At 45.0% G+C, this 23,281-nt stretch overlaps 1 protein-coding gene across 4 annotated transcripts in view; it reads right to left on the minus strand.

The window, feature by feature from the left end:
- The window catches only part of LOC120997250 (cytochrome P450 2K6-like), a 127,801-nt gene that overhangs the window by 14,390 nt on the left and 90,130 nt on the right, over positions 1 to 23,281 (minus strand). For all 4 annotated transcript variants that reach the window (XM_040427257.1, XM_040427256.1, XM_040427259.1 and 1 more), the window contains exons 5-6: positions 17,952 to 18,112; positions 17,569 to 17,745 (exon numbers count right to left, since the gene is read on the minus strand). In XM_040427257.1, the coding sequence (XP_040283191.1) occupies positions 17,569 to 17,745; positions 17,952 to 18,112 (338 nt within the window). The remainder of the gene's footprint in view (positions 1 to 17,568; positions 17,746 to 17,951; positions 18,113 to 23,281) is intronic.

Raw genomic sequence — 23,281 nt, forward strand, 5'->3', positions numbered from 1 at the left:
TATTCGATAAGGTGCGCGCGGTTGCCCTACCTCCGCACCGCCCATATGATTGTGCCATAGAGTTACAATCTGGTGCCGTTCCTCCTCGTGGCAAAGTCTATCCACTGTCGGTAGCGGAGAATGAGGCCATGGAGGAGTACGTGAGGGAGGCGCTTTCACGCGGACACATTCGCAAATCTTCGTCCCCGGCAGGGGCTGGATTTTTCTTTGTGAAAAAGAAGGGCGGTGAGTTGAGGCCTTGCATCGATTACAGGGGTCTCAATCGCATCACGATCAAGAACGCTTACCCGATACCCTTGATTTCCGAGCTGTTCGATCGCCTTAAAGGGGCCACGGTCTTTACCAAACTCGACCTGAGGGCGGCATATAACCTGGTAAGGATCAAGGCGGGCGATGAGTGGAAGACCGCGTTTAACACCAGGACCGGTCATTACGAATCCTTGGTTATGCCCTTTGGGTTGTGCAATGCGCCCGCAGTCTTTCAGGAATTCATCAACGATGTTTTCCGTGACCTGTTGCAGCAGTGTGTGGTAGTCTATTTGGATGACATCTTGGTATATTCTGAATCCATGGAGGCCCACATTCTGGATGTCAGACGAGTGTTGCAACGGTTACGAGAGAACAAGCTGTTCGGTAAGCTTGAGAAATGCGAATTTCACCGATCCCAGGTAACCTTCTTAGGTTACATCATTTCCGCTGAGGGGTTCTCCATGGATCCTGAGAAGGTTTCGGCTGTCTTACAGTGGCCCCAGCCCAGTGGTCTTCGTTCCCTGCAGCGCTTTTTGGGCTTCGCCAATTATTATCGGAAGTTCATCAGGGACTTTTCCATGCTGGCCAAGCCTCTCACGGATCTGACCAGGAAGGGCAGTAATTCCCAGGTCTGGCCGCTCGAGGCCATCCGAGCTTTTGAGGCCCTAAAGTCCGCCTTTGTGTCGGCTCCGATTCTGTCGCATCCCAACCCTGGGTTGCCCTTTGTCCTCGAGGTGGACGCGTCTGAGACGGGAGTAGGCGCCCTTCTGTCTCAGCGTAGAACACCAGAGGGTCCTCTGCTTCCTTGTGGGTTTTACTCCCGGAAACTGTCTTCCGCGGAGTGCAACTATCAGATTGGTGACAGGGAGTTATTGGCCATCGTGCAGGCCCTTAAAGAATGGAGGCACTTGCTCGAGGGTTCGGTGGTTCCGGTTCTCATCCTGACGGACCACAAGAATCTGACCTACCTTTCTGAGGCCAAGAGATTGACACCACGTCAGGCCAGATGGGCTCTGTTCTTGTCACGTTTTAATTACGTGGTCTCCTACCTACCCGGTTCCAAGAACATCAGGGCGGATGCCTTATCACGGCAGTACTCCGAGCTGTCCAGGGAGGAGTCGATTCCGACTTCGGTCATACCTCCGAATCAGATCCTGGCCGCCATTCGCACCAGCCTGACCTCTCCCCTGGGTGAGCAGATTTTGGCGGCTCAATCTGGTGCTTCCTCTGGGAGACCCAACGGCAGATGTTTTGTGCCTGAGGAGTTGCGCACTCGGTTGTTGCGTACCTACCATAACTCCAAGACCGCGGGGCATCCTGGAAAGAATCAGCTGTCCTGGGCTGTTTCACGTCTGTTCTGGTGGCCTTCCCTACGTTCCGACATCGCCGCATATGTAGCGGCATGCTCCGTTTGTGCCCAGAGTAAGTCCCCTCGGCACCTTCCGTTGGGCCTTCTGCAACCCATAGCCACCGGGGAGCGTCCATGGTCACACCTGGGGATGGATTTCATTGTGGACCTCCCTGCATCCCGAGGCCATACGGTCATTCTCATGATTGTGGATCGGTTTTCCAAAATGTGCCACTGTGTTCCTCTCAAGAAGTTACCCTCTGCACAAGAGTTGGCCACGATTTTTGCCAGGGAGGTCTTCCGGTTGCACGGTTTGCCTAAGGAGATTGTGTCGGATCGGGGGAGTCAGTTTGTGTCCAGGTTCTGGCGCGCCTTTTGCTCCCAGTTGGGGATTCATCTCTCCTTCTCCTCGGCCTACCACCCTCAGTCCAATGGGGCCGCAGAACGATCCAATCAGGCCTTGGAGCAATTCCTTCGTTGCTATGTCTCCGATCACCAAGACAATTGGGTTGACCTCCTGCCTTGGGCTGAGTTTGCCAGGAACACGGCGGTGAACTCTTCCTCTGGGACGTCTCCCTTCATGGCCAATTATGGGTTCCAACCTGCCGTGTTACCGGAGGTATTCTCTCCCCAGGATATTCCGGCTGTGGAGGATCACCTTTCCGTCCTACGTGCTTCTTGGGTACAGATCCAGAAGTCTCTTGAGGTCTCTGCGCAGCGCCAGAGACTCCAGGCTGATCGCAGACGAGCGCCTGCTCCTTCCTACCAGGTCGGAGACCGTGTATGGTTGTCCACCCGCAACCTCAACCTTCGAGTGCCCACTCCCAAGCTGGCGCCTCGCTTTGTTGGTCCCTTCCGAGTGCTTCGCAGGGTAAACCCGGTAGCCTATGCCCTTGCGCTTCCTCCTGGCATGCGGATCTCCAACGTGTTTCATGTCTCCCTGTTGAAGCCACTGGTGTGTAATCGTTTCACTTCCTCGGTTCCTCGGCCTCGTCCGGTCCAAGTGGGCAATCGTGAGGAATATGAGGTGAGCAATATCCTGGACTCACGCCTGGTCCGCGGTCGGTTGCAGTTTTTGGTCCATTGGCGTGGTTATGGTCCAGAGGAGCGTTCCTGGGTTCCCTCCGCAGATGTCCATGCTCCTGCCTTGCTCCGAGCCTTCCACGCACGCTTCCCTCAGAAACCGTTTTGTGCTCCGCGGAGGAGGGGTCCTTGAGGGGGAGGTACTGTCATGGTCTTACCTGCTTGCTGCTCTCCTTCGTTTGACATGTGCTGGCGGCCATCTTGGATTCTGGGTTTCTTGTAGCCTTCCACCCTGCGGCTCCTCCTTCCCCTGGGAGGAGCTGGATGCCTAGCTCATATATATAGGAGGTCTGTGGCTTCAGTTCCTTGCTTGGTCCTCTTGTGTTCACATGCTTCTAAGACTGCTGCTGCTTCTGGTTCCTGATCCTGGCTTCGTCTGACTACCCTTCTGGTTCCTGATCCTGGCTTCGTCTGACTACCCTGCTGGTTCCTGATCCTGGCTTCGTCTGACTACCCTGCTGGTTCCTGATCCTGGCTTCGTCTGACTACCCTGCTGGTTCCTGATCCTGGCTTCGTCTGACTACCCTTCTGGTTCCTGACCTCTGGCTTCGCAAAGACTCTGCTCGGTTTCACCATCCGTTTGGACTTTTGCTTTACAGCTTTATTTTCAATAAAGCCTTCTCATTTTCACTTATCTCTTGTTGTACGTCTGGTTCATGGTTCCGTGACAGAACCAGACCGACACAACGGTGGAGGTGTCAATAGGACCTGATCTAATTGCTGCGGTGCTACCTCACCACTGCCGAGAAAAATATTGGCCAAGTGGGCCATGAAAGACATGTACTGTCCCTGCCATTAACAGATGTTTCAGGAGTCCACCATGGTGTGCACACAGCGAGAATTTCATGGAGCTTCAGCCATTATCTGCCATGTGACAGTAAAAGGCAGGGATCGCTTTTTTTAAATAAATAATGTCAGCTAGGTATCGTCCAATGAGGCTGAGAGGACATCACCAGCCAGGGTCGGGACAAGGTTGGTTGGCGCCCTAGGCGGAGCAAGCAAACTGCATCCCCCGCCCTCCCAATCAATTTAAAGTGACATTATCTCCTACTAAAGAGATTAAAACACATTTACAAGATGCTGTCCGGCTCAGATCCAGTGACTTACAGGTGACATCTCCACAGATTTCACTTTCCCTTTCTTCTCCTCCATTTGCTCAAGACCATCACATGCTGATGTCTTTGGTCAGTGGTGTTCAACCCCCTCTGTCACATACGAAGATGCCATGATTACTATATGGCATATGAGGGATTGTTACAGATTCTGCAAATCTGCCCCCATCCAGGTACTCCCAATACTGTGCCTGCTGTGCTCCCCCATGCCCACAAACACTATAATGTCAGAAATAACAGTGCCATACAGATAGTCCCGCCATAGTAATGGTTCTCCCAGACTGCCCTCATTAGCAATAGTGCCCCCAATAGTGGTAATACTGCCCAAGAGTGCCCCCATTTTGTGTCCAATAATAATAACAGCTATACAGTACCCCTGGTAATAATTTAACCATTATGCCCACAATATTTATAATGCCCCTCCTGCAGTGCCCCCTATAGCTCTAATGTCCCCTTGCAGTTAAAACTCCCCTGTAATGCCAATATATATGTTGCTCGCCCTATAGTTCCAGTATATAATGCTCCTCAGCCCATTCTGTAGTGCCAATATTTATATGCCCCCGGCAGTACCTCTATATAATGCTCCTACATCCCTCCTGTAGTGCCAATATACAGTATAATGCTGCCCCCCCCCCTAGTGCCACTATATAATGCTTCCTCCCTCTAGTGCCAGTATATAATGCTCCCCTTTAGTGCTAGGATACAATGCTCCCCCCTTAGTGGCAGTGTGCCATGCTGCCCCATTAGTGCAAGTATAAAATGTTCCCCCAGTGCCAGTATATAATGCTCCCCCTTAATACCTCCTTCTCCGCACCCTGATTTGGCTCCCAGGTCCTGTCCAATGCACAATCATTATCATTGTCCTCCCCCCACCACCACTTTTTTGTCAGACTTTGATATGTCATCATTGGCTCATTGGCCCCCTCCTGATTCCTTGCTCAGTATTTGCCATGAGCACTACTGTTACTTACACTGCCCCTACCATCAATACCGTGGCTACGGGTGCCATTGCTATCACCACCAAGAACAACACAGCTACAAATGCATGGGGTCCCCTGGCTCTCCCTGAACTTGTTCCTCATTACAGTGCAAATGCTGATTGTTTTCACACAAGTCGTCAACAGGGAGACCTTATTGAGCATCTTCTGTTGTGCTTTTTTTTTTTGCCTTTTGGGAAAAAGGCCCCCTACTAGGAGGGGGTAGTAAAGACAGGGAGGATGGAATTGAAACTAAAAGTCTCAGAGGTTCCAAGGAGGAGAAGCAGGAGGAATGCTTTGACCCTGTACTCCAATGATCTGTGTCAAACTCAGAGGTGACCTCCACCTCATCCTGCTGTGACTGAGAGGAGGAGAGAGCCATACAGTCCACAATCTCTTTGTCTATGTCTTTAATAATAACGTTGCGCTATTTGGAAGCCAGGGAGAACTGTGGCCTACTACTACTACTGGCTGTCTGGATGGCTGGTGCTACAACTGCTGCTACTACCTATTTTCTGACTCTGGGAGGATGAGGCATAGTTCTTTCATTCTGCAATCTTCCATTTTACATATATTTTATTATGAATAAAGATGAGCAAAGTTATCAAAAATGTGATTTGGCCGCTTCGTCGTATATGACAAAGAAATCCAATTCATTGAGAAAAATCTCATTCCATTGTATGTAGCTGGGGCAATGATGGGAAACAACGATCGCGCCTGTGAGAAATGGCCAACTTGATTATCTGTGGATGATTTTATATCTGTCGTGTGATTCTATATATTTTCATGTGACTCTGTAATGGTCTGTAGGTGCCCGCATTTAGAATATGCATTCCCCTTGAAGGAAATCAGTTTATCACTTGAATATAAAAAAATGGCCCTTTGCAAGTAGTAATGAAGAATGGAACCTCACCCAGCGGGGGTCCAGCAGCTTTTCAAATAGAATACCTGAAGAAGAAGAAAATCTCATAAGCAATAACTCATCTCTGGTACAACTCACGTGTTAATTAATAGAGATGGCCTTGCGGTTCTCCCGGCAGTCGTTTCGCGGCAAACTTTGCGTGTTCGCGATTCGCCGAACATGCGAACATATGGAGAAATTCGCTCCCACCATATTCTTTTACATTGTTAAGAACTTTGACCCATGACACATCCATCAGGTGGTACAGGACAGCCAATTGAGACATTTCAGCACATGGACTTACCCCCTACCTTATAAAAAAACCTGATCTGGCCGCCATTTTACATTCAGTGTTTTGCCAGTGTAGGGAGAGGTTGCTGTGTGGAGCAGGGACAGGCTGTTAGGGACACCAAACACTAGCTAATAGGGCCACAAAAGTCTTTTTAAGCACTAGTATAGGTGTGCTATCGATAGGTGTGATACACAGAGGGGTGCGATATACTTATAATATACTTTTATAATGAGTCAAAAACACAGATCTATATAGTGATCACCTGGAAGTCAGGGGCCTAGGGGCTAGGGGCTTACTAGGGCCATTTTTATATAGGGTAAGGTTCCGGATGGGGTCGCTCTTATCAGGGCGGGTTGTCTGTGGTTAGGCTATCAGGGCCAGAATAGCACCCCCCTGTAGGGCAATATCAGGGACAGTTCTTTACCCACCCTGTCCTTCAATACCACATCATCATCTAGCCCAGGGATGGATTTTTTTTGCTTTCCCTCCTGGATTCATCGATGTGCACTAGAACCCCCCGGATTGTGGTAGGACATTTGGTTTCTGATTTGGTGCCGCCGAGCACTAGTTATTGCCGACCACATCTATGCTTTTTGGTTAACTTTAATAATTTAATATATTTTCATTTTGAGAGATATCTTTTCCATTCACACGTCCACAAAATGGGTCTGCATCTGTTCCGAAATTTTGCGGAACGGGTGCAGACCCATTCATTTTCAATGGGGCCAGAATGTGCTGTCCGCATTTGCGGATCCACATCTGCATTTTTGTAACTAAGTACTGTACCTTTTTAGTACATTAAAGTACTTTAATGGTTTTGCCTTGTTCCCTAAATGCAACCTTCCTTATTATGTGTATGAGTGTGGTTTGCGTTACCGTGCATTTGCTGCAAGTGCGGCCTGTGCTACTGTCTGCCTGCTTGCAAGTGGGGTGCTGTGAGGTATTCTATGAGCCCCTAATTAATTGGTGTATTAATTTAAATGCCATAGATGTTGGCAGTGTGTTGGGGTGAGAGATTGATTGCATGAAATAGATCAACACTTGGCAGTCGCACCCAGGCCACGTGACAGGGTGGTTCCCTTATGTGACAACGTCACCCCCCATCATTGAACCCCTCAGATGCTGCGTTCAAAGCTGATTGTGGCATCTGATAGTAACATTGAGGCCTTTCAGGGAATAAATGTGGCAAACCTCACGTGTGCTGACCTGATGACTAGAGATGTCGCAAACATAAAATTTTCCGTTCGCGAGTGGCGAACGCAAATTTCTGCAAATGTTCGCGAGCGGGCGAACCGCCATAGACTTCAATAGGCAGGCGAATTTTAAAACCCACAGGGACTCTTTCTAGCCACAGTAGTGATGGAAAAGTTGTTTCAAGGGGACTAACACCTGGACTGTGGCATGCCGGAGGGGGATCCATCGCAAAACTCCCATGGAAAATTACATAGTTGACGGAGAGTTGGATTTTAATCCATAAAAGGCATAAATCACCTAACAATCCAAATTTTTTTTTGAACAAGGTGGTTTAAAACATCCAGTGTGTGTATACGATCAGGTATGATGTTGTATCGATCAGGTAGTATAAGGGTTACGCCCGCTTCACAGACATTGACAGACCAAACTCCCCTTTTAATGCACCGCAAACAACCGCAAACAGTCCATTTGCCCAACCGCAAACTCCCCATTTGCACAAGGTTGGATACCAAGCTAGCCATGTCCCATTGAAGTCATTGAAGGTTTCTTCCTCCACCCAGCCACGTACAACACCAAGGGTCCCGAAAGGTGAATTGAATAGATTTTTCGAACGGGGAGATGGTTAAGAAAACGCTGGCTCCCTCCCCTTTGTTTGAATCCACGCCACGGTCACTGCGTCTGCACCGTGCAATTTACTGTCACACCCGTGAGTGGTATTTTCTGTAGTACTATTCTCATCAGTTTAATCCCTGTATGGTCCCCAATCTGGGATCCATTTATTAAAATTGATTTTTCGAACGGGGAGATGGTTAAAAAACTCTGGCTCCCTCCCCTTTGTTTGAATCCACGCCACGGTCACTGCGTCTGCGCCGTGCAATTTACTGTCACACCCGTAAGTGGTATTTTCTGTAGTACTATTCTCATCAGTTTAATCCCTGTTACGTCCCCAATCTGGGATCCATTTATTAAATTGATTTTTCGAACGGGGAGATGGTTAAAAAAACGCTGGCTCCCTCCCCTTTGCTTGAATCCATGCCACGGTCACTGCGTCTGCGCCGTGCAATTTACTGTCACACCCGATATGAGTGGTATTTTCTGTAGTACTATTCTCATCAGTTTAATCCCTGTTACGTCCCATATCAGGGATTGCCTTTTGTGAAAAAAAATTTAGGCCGGGTACCTTCGAATGCCTTCACAGTGACAGACCAAACTCTGATACACCAAACCGAATTGATTTTAGGAACTGGGAGATGGAAAAAGCAGCTTGGTCGGTCCTCTTACTCCCAAGTTGGGGCACTGCGCGTGCACGGAGCAATGTGCTGTGACACCCTATATGAGTGGTGTCTTAACTAGTACTATTCCTATCAGTTTAATCCCTGTTACGTCCCCTATCCGGGGACGTGTGTCAAATTTATTAACCATTGTCGAATTAACGAACCATTACGACATCCTGCAATAATTTAGTTCTGAGCTTTGTACTTGCTTTGTATTGGAATTGATGGGGATTTTTTAAATTGTCTGCATTATTTCTAATAAACTATTAAGAAACTTTATTATGATTTTTTTATTTTATGTATTAAAAACCCACCCATACAACTTAAAAAAATAAATAAAAATATTATGTTTTTTTCTATGAAAAATTATCGAGCTGATCGCTTTTGGTCTGATCATAATGAAGCAACGGCCTTATCATCTGGGGTGTGGCAACATTGCCAACACACTCATAGAGGTGATGATCGCATTGTGATACGCAAGCCCCTTCACCACAACAAGGTAACGATCACGAAGGGGAATTGACACTTGTATGTGCCTTTTTTTTGTTTTGTTTTTGCAGCCACAGTGCAGCACCAGAGGCCAGAAAAATTAGGCATGTACACATTCCTGAAAAATAATGTTATTGTTGCAGCCGCTGTTGTAGCAGCGGCCGGAAAAATTGATGTTTTCAAGGCAGAAAGGTGACTAAATCATTGCGGCTTGAACCCTAGTTGGTGGCGGAGAATTCACGAAAGTCATCCGGTATGCAGACATTAAATACAGCAGCATGGGGACCATTTTGAGGCCAAGGCATGTCATCAGGCCTTTTGTTAGTCAAACGTATCCCCCACTGTCAGTCCCTTCGGGATCCATGCCTCATTCATCTTAATGAAGGTGAGGTAATCAACAATTTTTTGACCGAGGCGACTTCTTTTGTCAGTGACAATGCCTCCTGCTGCACTGAAGGTTCTTTCTGACAGGACACTTGAAGCGGGGCAGGCCAGAAGTTCTATCGCAAACTGGGATAGCTCAGGCCACAGGTCAAGCCTGCACACCGAGTAGTCAAGGGGTTCATCGCTCCTCATAGTGTCGATATCTGCAGTGAAGGCGAGGTAGTCTGCTACCTGTCGGTCGAGTCGTTCTCTAAGGCTGGATCCCGAAGGGCTGTGGCGATGTGTAGGACTGAAAAAGCTCTGCATGTCCTCCATCAACAACACATCTGTAAAGCGTCCTGTCCTTGCCGCCGTGGTCGTGGTAGGAGGAGGATTACTTTCACCTCTTCCCCTGTTAGATTCCCGTTGTGCTGTGACATCCCCCTTATAAGCTGTGTAAAGCATTTTTTTTGTTTTGTTTTGAACTGCTGCATCCTTTCTGACTTTTGGTAATTTGATAACATTTCCGCCACTTTCCGCTTATACCGGGGGTTTAGTAGCGTGGCCACCCAGTACAGGTCGTTCTCCTTAATCCTTTTTATACGAGGGACCCTCAACAGACATGACAGCATGAAAGACCCCATTTGCACAAGGTTGGATGCCGGGCTACTCATTTCCCGTTCCTCGTCCTCACTGATGTCATTTACGGTCTGTTCTTCACCCCAGCCACTTACAACACCACGGGTCCCAGATAGGTGACAACAACGAGCACCCTGGGATGCCTGCTGTGGTTGGTCTTCCTCCTCCTCAAAGCCACATTCCTCCTCTGACTCCTCTTCCTCATACTCCTCTTGCAGCGTTGCCGCAGGTCCGGCAAGCGATGATGACATGGCTGTTTCTGGTGGTGATGGTGACCACAACTCTTCCTCTTCCTCTTCACGCTCATCTACAGCCTGATCCAGCACTCTGCTCAGGGCACGCTCCAGGAAGAAAAAAAAATGGGATGAGGTTGCTGATGGTGCCTTCGGTGCGACTGACTAGGTTTGTCACCCCCTCAAAAGGACGCATGAGCCTACAGACATTGCGCATGAGCGTCCAGTAACGTGGCAAAAAAATTCCCAGCTCCGCAGAGGCTGCCCTAGCACCCCGGTCATACAAATACTCGTTGATGGCTTTTTCTTGTTGGAGCAGGCAGTGTTGAATTCCAACGTGTCGGGCTGTCGCAAATCAAGCGCCTCACTGGCATGTTGTTTCGGTGCTGAATGTCTGAAAAGTGCGCCATGGCAGTGTAGGAAAGCCTGAAATAGCCACACACCTTCCTGGCCTGCTTCAGGACGTCCTGTACGCCTGGGTACTTAGACACAAAGCGTTGTACGATGAGATTCAACACATGTGCCATGCACAGCACATGTAACCACTTGCCCAAATTCAATGCCGCCAACAAATTGATTCCATTGTCACACACCACTTTGCCGATCTCCAGTTGGTGCGGGGTCAGCCACTGATCCACCTGTGCGTTCAGGGCGGACAGGAGTGCTGGTCCGGTGTGGCTCTCTGCTTTCAGGCAAGTCAACCCCAAGACAGCGTGACACTGTCGTATCCGGGATGTGGAATAGCCCCTAGGGAGCTGGGGGGATTCAGTTGATGTGCAGCCAGACCCCGCAGCAGAAGAGGACTCAGCCGAGGAGGTTATCGAAGAGGATGGAGTAGGAGTAGAGGAGGTGGCAGTAGGCCTGCCTGCAAGTCGTGGCGGAGTCACCAACTCCGCTGCAGAGCCACGCATTCCATGCTTGGCAGCCATCAGCAGGTTGACCCAATGCGCCGTGTAGGTGATATACCTGCCCTGACCGTGCTTTGCAGACCAGGTATCAGTGGTCAGATGGACCCTTGCCCCAACACTGTATGCCAGAGATGCCATGACTTCCTTTTCAATCACTGAGTAGAGGTTTGGGATTGCCTTTTTTGAAAAAAAAATTTGTCCAGGTACCTTCCACTGTGGTGGCAATAGCGACAAATTTTTTGAAGGCCTCAGACTCCACCAGCTGGTATGGTAAAAGCTGGCGGGCTAAGAGTTCCGTCAAGCTAGCTGTCAGACGCCGGGCAAGGGGGTGACTCTGTGACATTGGCTTCCTACGCTCAAACATTTCCTTTACAGACACCTGACTGTGGGCAGATGAGATGGAATTGCTGAAGGTGAGAGGCGGAGTGGCGGGTGGTTGAGAGGGGGCAAGGAGGACAGCAGTGGTTGACGTGGCTGAAGATGCTGGACCAGGAGGAGGATGGTGGCTTTGAGCTTGTGTGCTGCTTCTACTCGTCATCATGTGTTGATCCCATAGGCGTTTGTGATGTGCGATCATGTGCCTTCGCAAAGCAGTTGTACCTAGGTGGGTGTTGGATTTCCCACGACTCAGTTTCTTTTGGCACAGGTTGCAAATGGCATCGCTGTTGTCTGAGGCAGACACACAAAAAAAATGCCACACTGCTGAGCTTTGCAATGACGGCATTCTGGTGGTGGCAACAGCATGCGTTGATTGGCGTGCTGTCTGGCTGACCCCGGGTGCCGATACATGCTGTCTGACTCTGCCATAAGCTCCTTGCGACGACCTCCCCCTGCTTCCAACTCGTCTCCTCCTTCTCTCTGTCTCCCCTTCTGAACTTTCCCCCTCTTCTTCTTCTCTTCGAGCAGGCACCCACGTGGCATCCACGGACACATCGTCATCATCAACCACTTCACTTGTATCTGACACCTCAGCAAAGGAAGCAGCAGCGGGTACAACATCATCATCATCATCATCACACTGTACGTCCATGTGTGTAATGCTGCCTGACTGAGACATATCCCTGTTATCTCCATCCTCTGGCAATAATGGTTGTGCATCACTAATTTCATCCAACTGATGTGTAAATAACTCCTCTGAGGGAACAAGTGAAGCGGCTGTGGTGGTAGTGGTGGTGGTGGTGGCTGTGGTGGTGGTGGTGGTGGCTGTGGTGGTAGTGGTGGTGGTAGCATCGGGCAGGAGAGTGGTAACTTGAGAGCAGGTGACCAAAGCTGAGCTGGAGGAGGATGGTGCATCAAGGTTCTTAGCGGAAGCTGTTGAAGTGTCCTGTGTAAGCCAGTCAACTATTTTCTCCAAATTCTTTGGGTTCAGGGTAAGTGGCCTCTGAACACTGGGCATTATTCCAGGGCCAGTGGAAATCACAGCACCACGACCATGACGGCCCCTGCGGGGTGGCCTGCCTCTGCCTGTCATTTTTTATTAGATAAGTGTTACTATGCGTGCAAGGTACTGTGCCACCCTATATAAGTGGTGGGCAGTGGGCACAGTACAGTCTGTGTGGGCCTGACACACACTGGCTTGCAACTGTGATTATATCACAGAAAAAGATCAAAATAGAATTTTTTTTTATCTGCGAGGTATTTGTGAGTGAGTGACACCCTGTAACGGTATAAGTGGAGGTCTAGCCACTAGCCAGTGGCCACAATACAGTCTGTGTGGGCCTGACACACACGGGCTTGCAACTGTGATTATATCACAGAAAAATATTAAATATAATTTTTTTTTATCTGCGAGGTATTTTCTGTCACACTCTGTATGAATGGTGTGCACACAGTACTGTCTGTGACTGAGCCTGCAGCCTCTCACACACGGGCAGGCAACTGCAATATATATATATATATATATAAAAAAAAAAAAAGAAAGCAGACTGATGTACCAGCCCTGAAAAGGGCTTTTTGGGGTGCTGTCAGGACGCTGTCCTTACAGCAGATGAGTCTGTGGACACAGAACACTGCCATAGCTAACGCTTTCCCTATTGAATCAGCAGCAGCAGTACTGTCCCTCCTCTCACTGAGAATGCAGCTTCCGAATGAATCTAAAATGGATGCTGTCCAGGAGGTGGGAGGGTCTGGGAGGGAGGGTCTGCTGCTGATTGGCTGGAATGTGTCTGTTGACTGTGAGGAACAGGGTCAAAGTTTACTCAATGATGATGTATAGGGGGCGGACCGAACATCGCATATGTTCGCCCGCTGCGCCGAACACGAACAAGCTATGTTTGCCGGGAACTATTCGCCGGCGAACTATTCGGGACATCTCTACTGATGACATCACTGTGTCAGCCAGTGTGATGACATGGTGATGTCCCACGACAGCGCGAAATTTGGCGGATTTTCTTCAATCAAGATGGCCGTGACAGCCTCTCCACGAGCAAATTGATGAGGTAATTTTTTTTTGTTTTGTTTAGTTTTCTACTGCCATTTCAGGAAAAAATTCATTCGTTACCACGAACCATGAGGAAATATAGCTTTGTGAGAATCAAGTTTTTCCTGAAATTATGATCAAAGTCCACTTCGTTAACTTCGATTTGCTCAACACTAGGGATAAGCGGACCCATGGATGTTCGGGTTCGGCCGAACTTAGGGTCCCGAACTTTGGTGCACTAAAATGGCTGTAAAATAGTCGTAGTAAGGGGCAAGGGCTAGAGGGCTGCAAAAGGAAGCAAAATGGGGGGAAGAGCAGGACAATTGCCTTGCAAACAAATGTGGATAGGGAAATGACTTAAAATAACATAGAATAGAAAAAAATTTAAAATAAAAATCTTGAACTAGGAGTCTGAGGTCAAAGTGGAGGCGGTGGACGTGGCTGTGTAGGTGGAAGCGGCGGTGCAGGAGGTAGCCAACACTGTTTTTGTATTTATTTATTTTTTTATAAATTTGGGAAGGTCCCAAAACATTGGGAAATGGAAAAGAGAACGCAAAGAGAAAGTGCGCTGGAGTATAACAATGGCTGAGTGCGGTTAGTATACTTGTCTAATCAGCAAAAGGTATGGACAAGTCCTGTGGGACCCATGCCTGGTTCATTTTAATGAACGTGAGCTTGTCCATGTTGGCTGTGGACAGGCGGCTGCACATGTCTGTGATCACCCCCACCCACCGATCTAACAGACGGATTAACTATATTAATTTTCCTGTCACGTATGCAGTGCAGGTGTACCTCACACCAAAAATGGGTATATGTCACCCACCGAACTAACAGAAGGATTAAATATAATATTTTTGTGTCAGAGGTACAAAGATGGTGCATTTCACCCACAAAAAATCGTTATAAGTCACCCACAGAATTAACAGCCAGATTAATTATTATATTTCTGTGTCAGGGGTGCAAAAAAAAAAAAAATGTTTATAACAATATTCTACCCCTTATAACTTTGTTGTAGTTATGTGAACGGGGCTGTGTGAGGGCTAATTTTTTGTGGGACGATCTGTTCTTTTCAGTGATACCAATTTGAAGTGTGTGCGACTTTTTGATCACTTTTTATTTAAAAAAATTAGGTAGTTGAAGTGACAAAAGATGGCAAATTGGCTGTTTTTATTTTTTTCTTGTTACGCCATTTTCCGTATGCCATTAATATTGTTATATCTTAATTGTATGGGCATTTACACATGCGGCGATGCCCATGATGTTTATTTTTTTTATTGGTTAAGTATTTTTATTTTAAAGAAAGGGGCGTGATTTGAACTTTTATTTTTATTTAATTTTTTTATATTTGTAAAAATAAAAAAAAAATTCCTTTTTTTAAGTCCCCTTAGGTGACAATAACTGGCAATCATTTGATTGCCCATAGTGTTCATTGATGGCTAAATAGCCATCATTGAACACTTCATTTGGAATATAACAATACAATGCTGCCACCTAGTGGCCTGTATTTGTATATTCCTGAAAAAGGCACCGAAGCCTGCTTGAGGCTTCGGTGTATTTCAGCGATGTAACAGGTTCCCCGATCTCAGATCTCACATTTGACCACGGCATCTGAAGGGTAAGATGTATGCGATCAGCTTTATGGCTGATCACATACATATGCCGCTGGTCTCTGCTATTCAAATTTGTAGAAACCCTGGGGTAATGGTGGCCGCTGCACGTGTGAGTGGGCGCCATGTGTGGTGAATGGACCTCCGCCATACATATATGGCGGAGGTCCTTAAGGGGTTAAAAGCTTGTTCATTGGCTGCCCTGCAGCCTTTCAACAAGCTTTATTAAATGCCCGAACTTGAACCCAAACTTTTGCGGAAAAGTTCCATTCGGGTCTGGGTACCCCAACTCGCAAAGTTTGGTACAGACCCGAACTTTTCAGTTCGGGCTCACTCAACAATACTCAACACTAATTATGAGGACTGTAAATGAAAAGTCACGTATTTTTTGTAAATTAAAAGTTAAGGGTTTACAATCAATGAAAAAGCATGGGTTTGGTACACACAGATTATTAAAAGGTACTAGCAAAATTTGAATTGTGTTTTCTGTTATGTAAAACAGAGGCACAATTAAATGTCCATCCCCTGCTACAAACACACTGTATATTACACTGCGTGCAGAATTATTAGGCAAATGAGTATTTTGACCACATCATCCTCTTTATGCATGTTGTCTTACTCCAAGCTGTATAGGCTCGAAAGCCTACTACTAATTAAGCATATTAGGTGATGTGCATCTCTGTAATGAGAAGGGGTGTGGTCTAATGACATCAACACCCTATATTAGGTGTGCATAATTATTAGGCAACTTCCTTTCCTTTGGCAAAATGGGTCAAAAGAAGGACTTGACAGGCTCAGAAAAGTCAAAAATAGTGAGATATCTTGCAGAGGGATGCAGCACTCTTAAAATTGCAAAGCTTCTGAAGCGTGATCATCGAACAATCAAGCGTTTCATTCAAAATAGTCAACAGGGTCGCAAGAAGCGTGTGGAAAAACCAAGGCGCAAAATAACTGCCCATGAACTGAGAAAAGTCAAGCGTGCAGCTGCCAAGATGCCACTTGCCACCAGTTTGGCCATATTTCAGAGCTGCAACATCACTGGAGTGCCCAAAAGCACAAGGTGTGCAATATACTCAGAGACATGGCCAAGGTAAGAAAGGCTGAAAGACGACCACCACTGAACAAGACACACAAGCTGAAACGTCAAGACTGGGCCAAGAAATATCTCAAGACTGATTTTTCTAAGGTTTTATGGACTAATGAAATGAGAGTGAGTCTTGATGGGCCAGATGGATGGGCCCGTGGCTGGATTGGTAAAGGGCAGAGAGCTCCAGTCCGACTCAGACGCCAGCAAGGTGGAGGTGGAGTACTGGTTTGGGCTGGTATCAAAGATGAGCTTGTGGGGCCTTTTCGGGTTGAGGATGGAGTCAAGCTCAACTCCCAGTCCTACTGCCAGTTTCTGGAAGACACCTTCTTCAAGCAGTGGTACAGGAAGAAGTCTGCATCCTTCAAGAAAAACATGATTTTCATGCAGGACAATGCTCCATCACACGCGTCCAAGTACTCCACAGCGTGGCTGGCAAGAAAGGGTATAAAAGAAGAAAATCTAATGACATGGCCTCCTTGTTCACCTGATCTGAACCCCATTGAGAACCTGTGGTCCATCATCAAATGTGAGATTTACAAGAAGGGAAAACAGTACACCTCTCTGAACAGTGTCTGGGAGGCTGTGGTTGCTGCTGCACGCAATGTTGATGGTGAACAGATCAAAACACTGACAGAATCCATGGATGGCAGGCTTTTCAGTGTCCTTGCAAAGAAAGGTGGCTATATTGGTCACTGATTTGTTTTTGTTTTGTTTTTGAATGTCAGAAATGTATATTTGTGAATGTTGAGATGTTATATTGGTTTCACTGGTAAAAATAAATAATTGAAATGGGTATATATTTGTTTTTTGTTAAGTTGCCTAATAATTATGCACAGTAATAGTCACCTGCACACACAGATATCCCCCTAAAATAGCTAAAACTAAAAACAAACTAAAAACTACTTCCAAAAATATTCAGCTTTGATATTAATGAGTTTTTTGGGTTCATTGAGAACATGGTTGTTGTTCAATAATAAAATTAATCCTCAAAAATACAACTTGCCTAATAATTCTGCACTCCCTGTAGTATTAACATTTACTTTGGGAATAATGTAGCGTTTGTGGTGAAATGTCTTTGGACTATGCGTTTAATATCACTGGTTCAACAATTATTGCACTAAAATTTTTTATGAAAAACACGGTCTGCTTCAGTAATGTGTCCGCTAACACAAATATAAAAATGCAGCGCTTGCAGAAAAACTGGAGTTTTGCTACTTTTTTTTAAGCCTTCTAAGGTTTAAATGGAGCAATGAATTTCCTCCTAGGTCTTTTAGCTCTGTCATGTTATTTGCATAATGAATCAAATATATTGTGAAATTAAATGATTAACATTTTTAATTTTGCATTCATTTTATTTCTTTTTTTATATAAAGAGATTAGACATTCATCATACCTCTTGTTGCTTGGCTAAGAAGGCATCAATGAGGTTTCTCTGGTCATTTACATCCAGTTCTTTCTTCTGTTTTGTAAATGTCTTTCTTATAAAGTCATGAAACGTCCTAATGTTTTCAAAAATTGTTTTGTGAGCTCCGGGAAGATATTTTCCAAGAAACGGATAACAATTGTATAGCTACAACATAAATGAAATACAAAGAAAAAAAATTAGTTTTATGCATTGAATTTGAATCAGAAAATGTTGTGGATAATCGGTTGCCTTGTAAGTTTCTCCAATGAAATGACATGCAAATTAGATACAGTAATATAGATAGAGAGAGATAGAGACAGACAGATGATATGGACAGACAGACAGATTAAAATCCAGTAAAATATACTCACCATGACCGAGGGGCTGCTTAGAAGTTTTACATTCTCACTGACTAAACCAATAAGCCGTAGTATGGTCGGATCCTCATAATCAAATCTTTTACTCAGCAGTACAGACACAATTATATTGGCTACAGCAGCATTTATACTGGTCAGATTATCAAAGGGCTTTCCTGAAAAAGAAATAAAAAAACATAGAAAAGCATTATTTTTTTTTAAACTTTAAAAGGGTTGAGCAGTGTGAAAATATTGGCATATGCTCAGAATGGGTCATTAGTATCAGATCGACGGGGGTCCAACTCTTGGGATCCCTGTCGATCAGCTTTCTGAAGAGGTAACGAAGCTTCCGCTTCAAAATTACCTACCGTATATACTCGAGTATAAGCCGACCCGAATATAAGCCGAGGCCCATAATTTTACCCCGAAAAAATGGGAAAAATTATTGACTCGAGTATAAGACTAGGGTGGGAAATGCAGCTATAATGCAGAGTGTATGTGTATATAATGCACACACTCTACATTATATACACACATCTGCAAGAGGGTGACTCAGATTGATGGGAGTCTGACTCTGACTCCCTGCATTATATACACACACACACTCTGCATTAAATACAGGGAGCCATCCACAGATCTCCCCCCTAAACAGTGCCATCCACAGATCCCCCCTAAACAGTGCCATCCACAGATCCCCCTCCCCGACGCTCACAGCAGTATATTTATAAAATAATCAGTAACTACTTTAACTTTAATCATTGCTAATTGGGCTCTTTACTCTGATTATTTGGATATCTTACTTTGTCTTAGCTCCGGTAATAGCAGGCAGTGCGGGCGGGCGGCGCTCACTCACTGACGTCATGCGCCTGCTTCTCCCACTAGGCGGCGCAGGCGCGTGACGTCAGTGAGTGAGCGCCGCCCCCGCACTGCCTGCTATTACCGGAGCTAAAACAAAGTAAGATATCCAAATAAATAATCCAGGGCTTTACTCATTATCTCCTGGGGGGCCCCGTGGGCCCCCCTGACTTAGGGGCCCAGTCGCAATTGCGACCCCTATAGCTACGCCACTGTTGGTCTGTATTATGGCAATGTAAGTTGCCATAATACAGACCTAGACTCGAGTATAAGACGAGGGGGCTTTTTGAGCACAAAAATATGTGCCAAAAAACTCGTCTTATACTCGAGTATATACGATACATTTTCTCCTTTGTAGCGGTGGGATGAAGGGAGTAGAACCCCTCGCCATTCTAATGTTGACCTATTCTGAGCAGAGGTCAATAATATCTTGTCCCTGATAGCCGGGCCCCTTCTGTATCCGCTGGCTTTGCTGTAAAAGCCGATGCCGGCAGATTAACCCCTTCTATTCCGTGGTCAGTGCTATCCACGGCATAGAAGGTGCAAAAAAAAAACACCCCTTTCCCCTGATTTTAAAATAAAAAATAGAAAAAAAAGGAAAAACATACTTATCACGTATCACGTATCACCGCATCTGTAATGACTGGCTCTATAAATATATCACATGATCCACCCCGTCCGACAAACACCATAAAAAAACAAGAAACAAAAAAAAGCAATTTTTGTCATCTTACATCACAAAAAGTGTAACACCAAGTGATCAGAATGGTGTATGTCCCACAAATGGTACCAATAAAAACGTCACCTCCTCCAGCAAAAAATTAGCCCCTACATATGAAAATCGCTCAAACAATTTAAAAAACTATAGCTCTCAGAACATGGAGTCATTAAAACATCATTTTTTTGTTTAAAAAATGCTATTATTGTGTTAAAGTGAAATAAATAAAAAAGTAAACATACACGTATTAAGTATCGCCGTGTCCATAACAACCAGCTCTATAAAAATATCACATGAACTTACCCATCAGCTGAACAGATTAAAAAACTAAAAATAAAAACAGTGCCAAAAAAAGCAATTTTTTTCCACCTTAAATCACAGAAATTGCAACACCAGGCGATCAAAAATGTGTATGCCCCCAAAAATAGTACCAATCAAACCGTCACCTCATCCCTGAAAAAATGAGATCCTAACTAATACAATTGGTCAAAAAATAAAAAAGCTATGGCTCTCAGACTATGGAGACACTAAAGCATCATTTTTTTTTTTGTTTCAATAATGCTATTATTGTGTAAAACTTAAATAAATAAGAAAAAGTATACATATTAGGTATTGCCACATCCGTAACAATCTGCTCTAAAAAATTTCACATGACCTGACCCTTCAGGTGAATGCTGTAAAAATAAATAAATAAAAACTGTGCCAAAAACAACCAATTTTTTGGTCACCTTGCACCATAAAGTGTAATAATGAATGATCAAAAGATCATATGTACCCAAAAATGTTACCAATAAAAACGTCAACTCTTCCTGCAAAAAAGAGTCCTTGCACAAGAAAAAAAAAAAAAAATGGCGTTCAGAAAATGGAGACACAAATACATAATTATTTTTTAAATGCTTTATTATGTAAAACTGAAACAAAGAAAGTAGACATATTTGATATCATTGTGTCCGTAACAACCTGCTCTATAAAAATATCACATGATCTACCTTGTCAGATGAATGTTATAAAAATGGTGCCAAAACAGCCATTTTTTGGTTACCTTGCCTCACAAAAAACATAATGTAGAGCAATTTAAAATCATATGTACCCCAAAATATTACCAATAAAACTGGCACCGCATCCCCTAGTTTCCAAAATGGGGTCACTTTTTGGGAGTTTCTACTGTAAGGGTGCATCAGGAGGTCGTCAAATGGGACATGGCATCTAAAAACCAGTCCAGCAAAATCTGCCTTCCAAAAACTATATGGCACTCCTTTTCTTCTGCTCCCTGTTGTGTGCCCGTACAATAGTTTACCAACACATGTGGGGTGTTTCTGTAAACCACAGAATCAGGGTAATAAATATTGAGTTTTGTTTGGCTTTTAATGCTCGATGTGTTAAAGAAAAAAATTAATGGAGGATCTGCCAAAAAAGTGAAATTTAGAAATTTCATCTCCATTTTCCTTTAATTCTTGTGGAACACCTAAAGGGTTACCAAAGTTTGTAAAATCAGTTTTGAGTAACTTTAGGGGTGTAGTTTCTACAATGGGGTCATTTATGGGGGGTTTCAATATTTAAGCCTCAAAGTGACTTCAGACCTGTACTGGTCCTTAAAAAGTGGGTTTTGGAAATTATCTTAAAGATTTTAAGAATTGCTTGTAAACTTCTAAGCCTTCTAACCTCCTAAAAAATTAAATGACATTTGCAAAATGATCCAAATATAAATTAGACATAAGGGGAATGTTAAGTAATAACTATTTTTATTAGGTATCACTTTCTGTTTAAAAAGCAGAAAAATTGAAATTTTGGAAATTGTGAATTTTTCGAAATTTTTGGTAAATGTGGGATTTTTTCATAAATAAAGGTGAAATATATTGACTCAAGTTTATGACTATCATGAAGTGCAATGTGTCACAAGAAAACCATCTCAGAATGGCTTGGATAAGTAAAAGTGTTCCAAAGTTATGTGTTCTGTCTTCATACACGTTCACAGTGTGCAGTCTGACATTCAGCATAAACCATTCCTGTCTTCCAAATAGGAGGACTGTTTTTTGTAGTCTAACTTGTTTATTGGTAAAACAGGACTGTTTGGTAAAACTACAAGAATACAAATAACATGTATAAGTATATCTTATAAAATAGCATCTACTGTAACATTTGCATAGCACTGAAGCACATGGTAAAGTGGCTGCCTAACATAGCACTTTATGTCTAACTAACAGTAGTAACAATTACAACTGACTGAACAGCTCCGCATAACAAAATATCCCTGAAACAAAGGTAGATCTCTCACCAGATATGCTTTTACAGGGATGGTGGTGTTTGAGAAGGAGATATGCAAAAGGACAGCTCTGCTGATGTGTCCTGGAAACTGGAGGCTTCTCTTTCCCAGGATGCTTTGCACTTCCACAATGCAGTAGTCTTTGTAACAGGAAACACAAAGTGTGATACAACTTAACACCACTAGATGGTGATATAACCACACTAATCACTACAGAAATACCAAAACTGAGGCAGACGTGATCTGTAATGATTCTTAAACTCTGCTGGGCAGAACACTCCCCGTCTGGCGTCAAGAGACGCCACAACTAGGTCCCTCAGGTGAAAACAACAAAACAAGTTCTGCTACTGGCCTAAGGAATAGCTTTCACTAGCCAAGCTTCCAAACCTTAACCTCGGCCTTGCGTACGTTCCCATCTTTGCTTGGGAATGTGTTGGTGATGAGGCCCAATGGCCACTCATTCCGATGTGACTGGCTGTCTTTCATGAGCATTACATCCCCAGGTCTTATGTTCGGCTTGTTAAGTTTGCCACTTCCTTCTTGGTTGTAAAGTAGAGATATACTGCTTCCTCCACCTGTCCCAGAAGGCATTAGAAAGACTTTGCACCTGCCTCCATTGTCATCTATAGAGGTCTTTGTCATTAAAATCTCCAAGAGGAGCATTCGGGGTGATGGTCTTCTGTGTGAGTAACATGGCGAGGATAAGGATAGTCAAATCTTCAGGGTCACTGGAAAGGGTAGTCAATGGCCTTGCAGATGGCTGAGACTTGTGTGAGAATGTGGTCCAACTTTCATATGTGAATCTCGTACTCCCTAATTGAAAGAAGATTGAATCCAAGATTTTTCTTGCTATCCCTATCATCCTTTCCCAGATACCACCCATGTGAGAAGAATGAGGTGGATTATAGGTCCAGGTGCATCCTTGCTAATTTAAGTATCTTTCCACGTTGGCAGTGTCTAAGTTGGAAGGAATTTAAAGTTCTTTCACTGCCCCAACAAAATTTGTGCCTCTGTCAGAACGAATATGCTTCACGGGCCCTCTAATGGCAATAAACTGTCAAAGTGCATTTATGAAACTCGATGTGTCCATGGATTCGATCACTTCTATATGGACAGCTCTGCTGGACATACAAGTAAACATGACGGCACAGCACTTTACACTGGCGTGAATACCTCTAGTGTGCCATGTAGCCACTGACCAAGGACCGAATACATCCAGACCAACATTGGTGAAAGGAGGCTCTGTACTGAGTCTCTCGGTTGGAAGACTGGCCATCTTTGGGTTCTGGAACATGCCACGAAGTTTGCAACAGGTAACACAGTTGAAGATGAGCTTGCTCACACACCTCTTTGCTCTTTGCTCCAACTATCCATAGTCCGGCAGCTCGTAAATTCCCTTCGGTAAACAATTGGCCCAGGTGTTTCACTTGAACGTGGTGATGTCGCACGAGCAAGGTCGTAATGTGATGATGTCCGGGAATTATAACAGGATGTTTCTCCACTCATTCC

This window comes from Bufo bufo, chromosome 4, assembly GCF_905171765.1.
Source record: "Bufo bufo chromosome 4, aBufBuf1.1, whole genome shotgun sequence".
Lineage (NCBI taxonomy): Eukaryota > Metazoa > Chordata > Amphibia > Anura > Bufonidae > Bufo > Bufo bufo.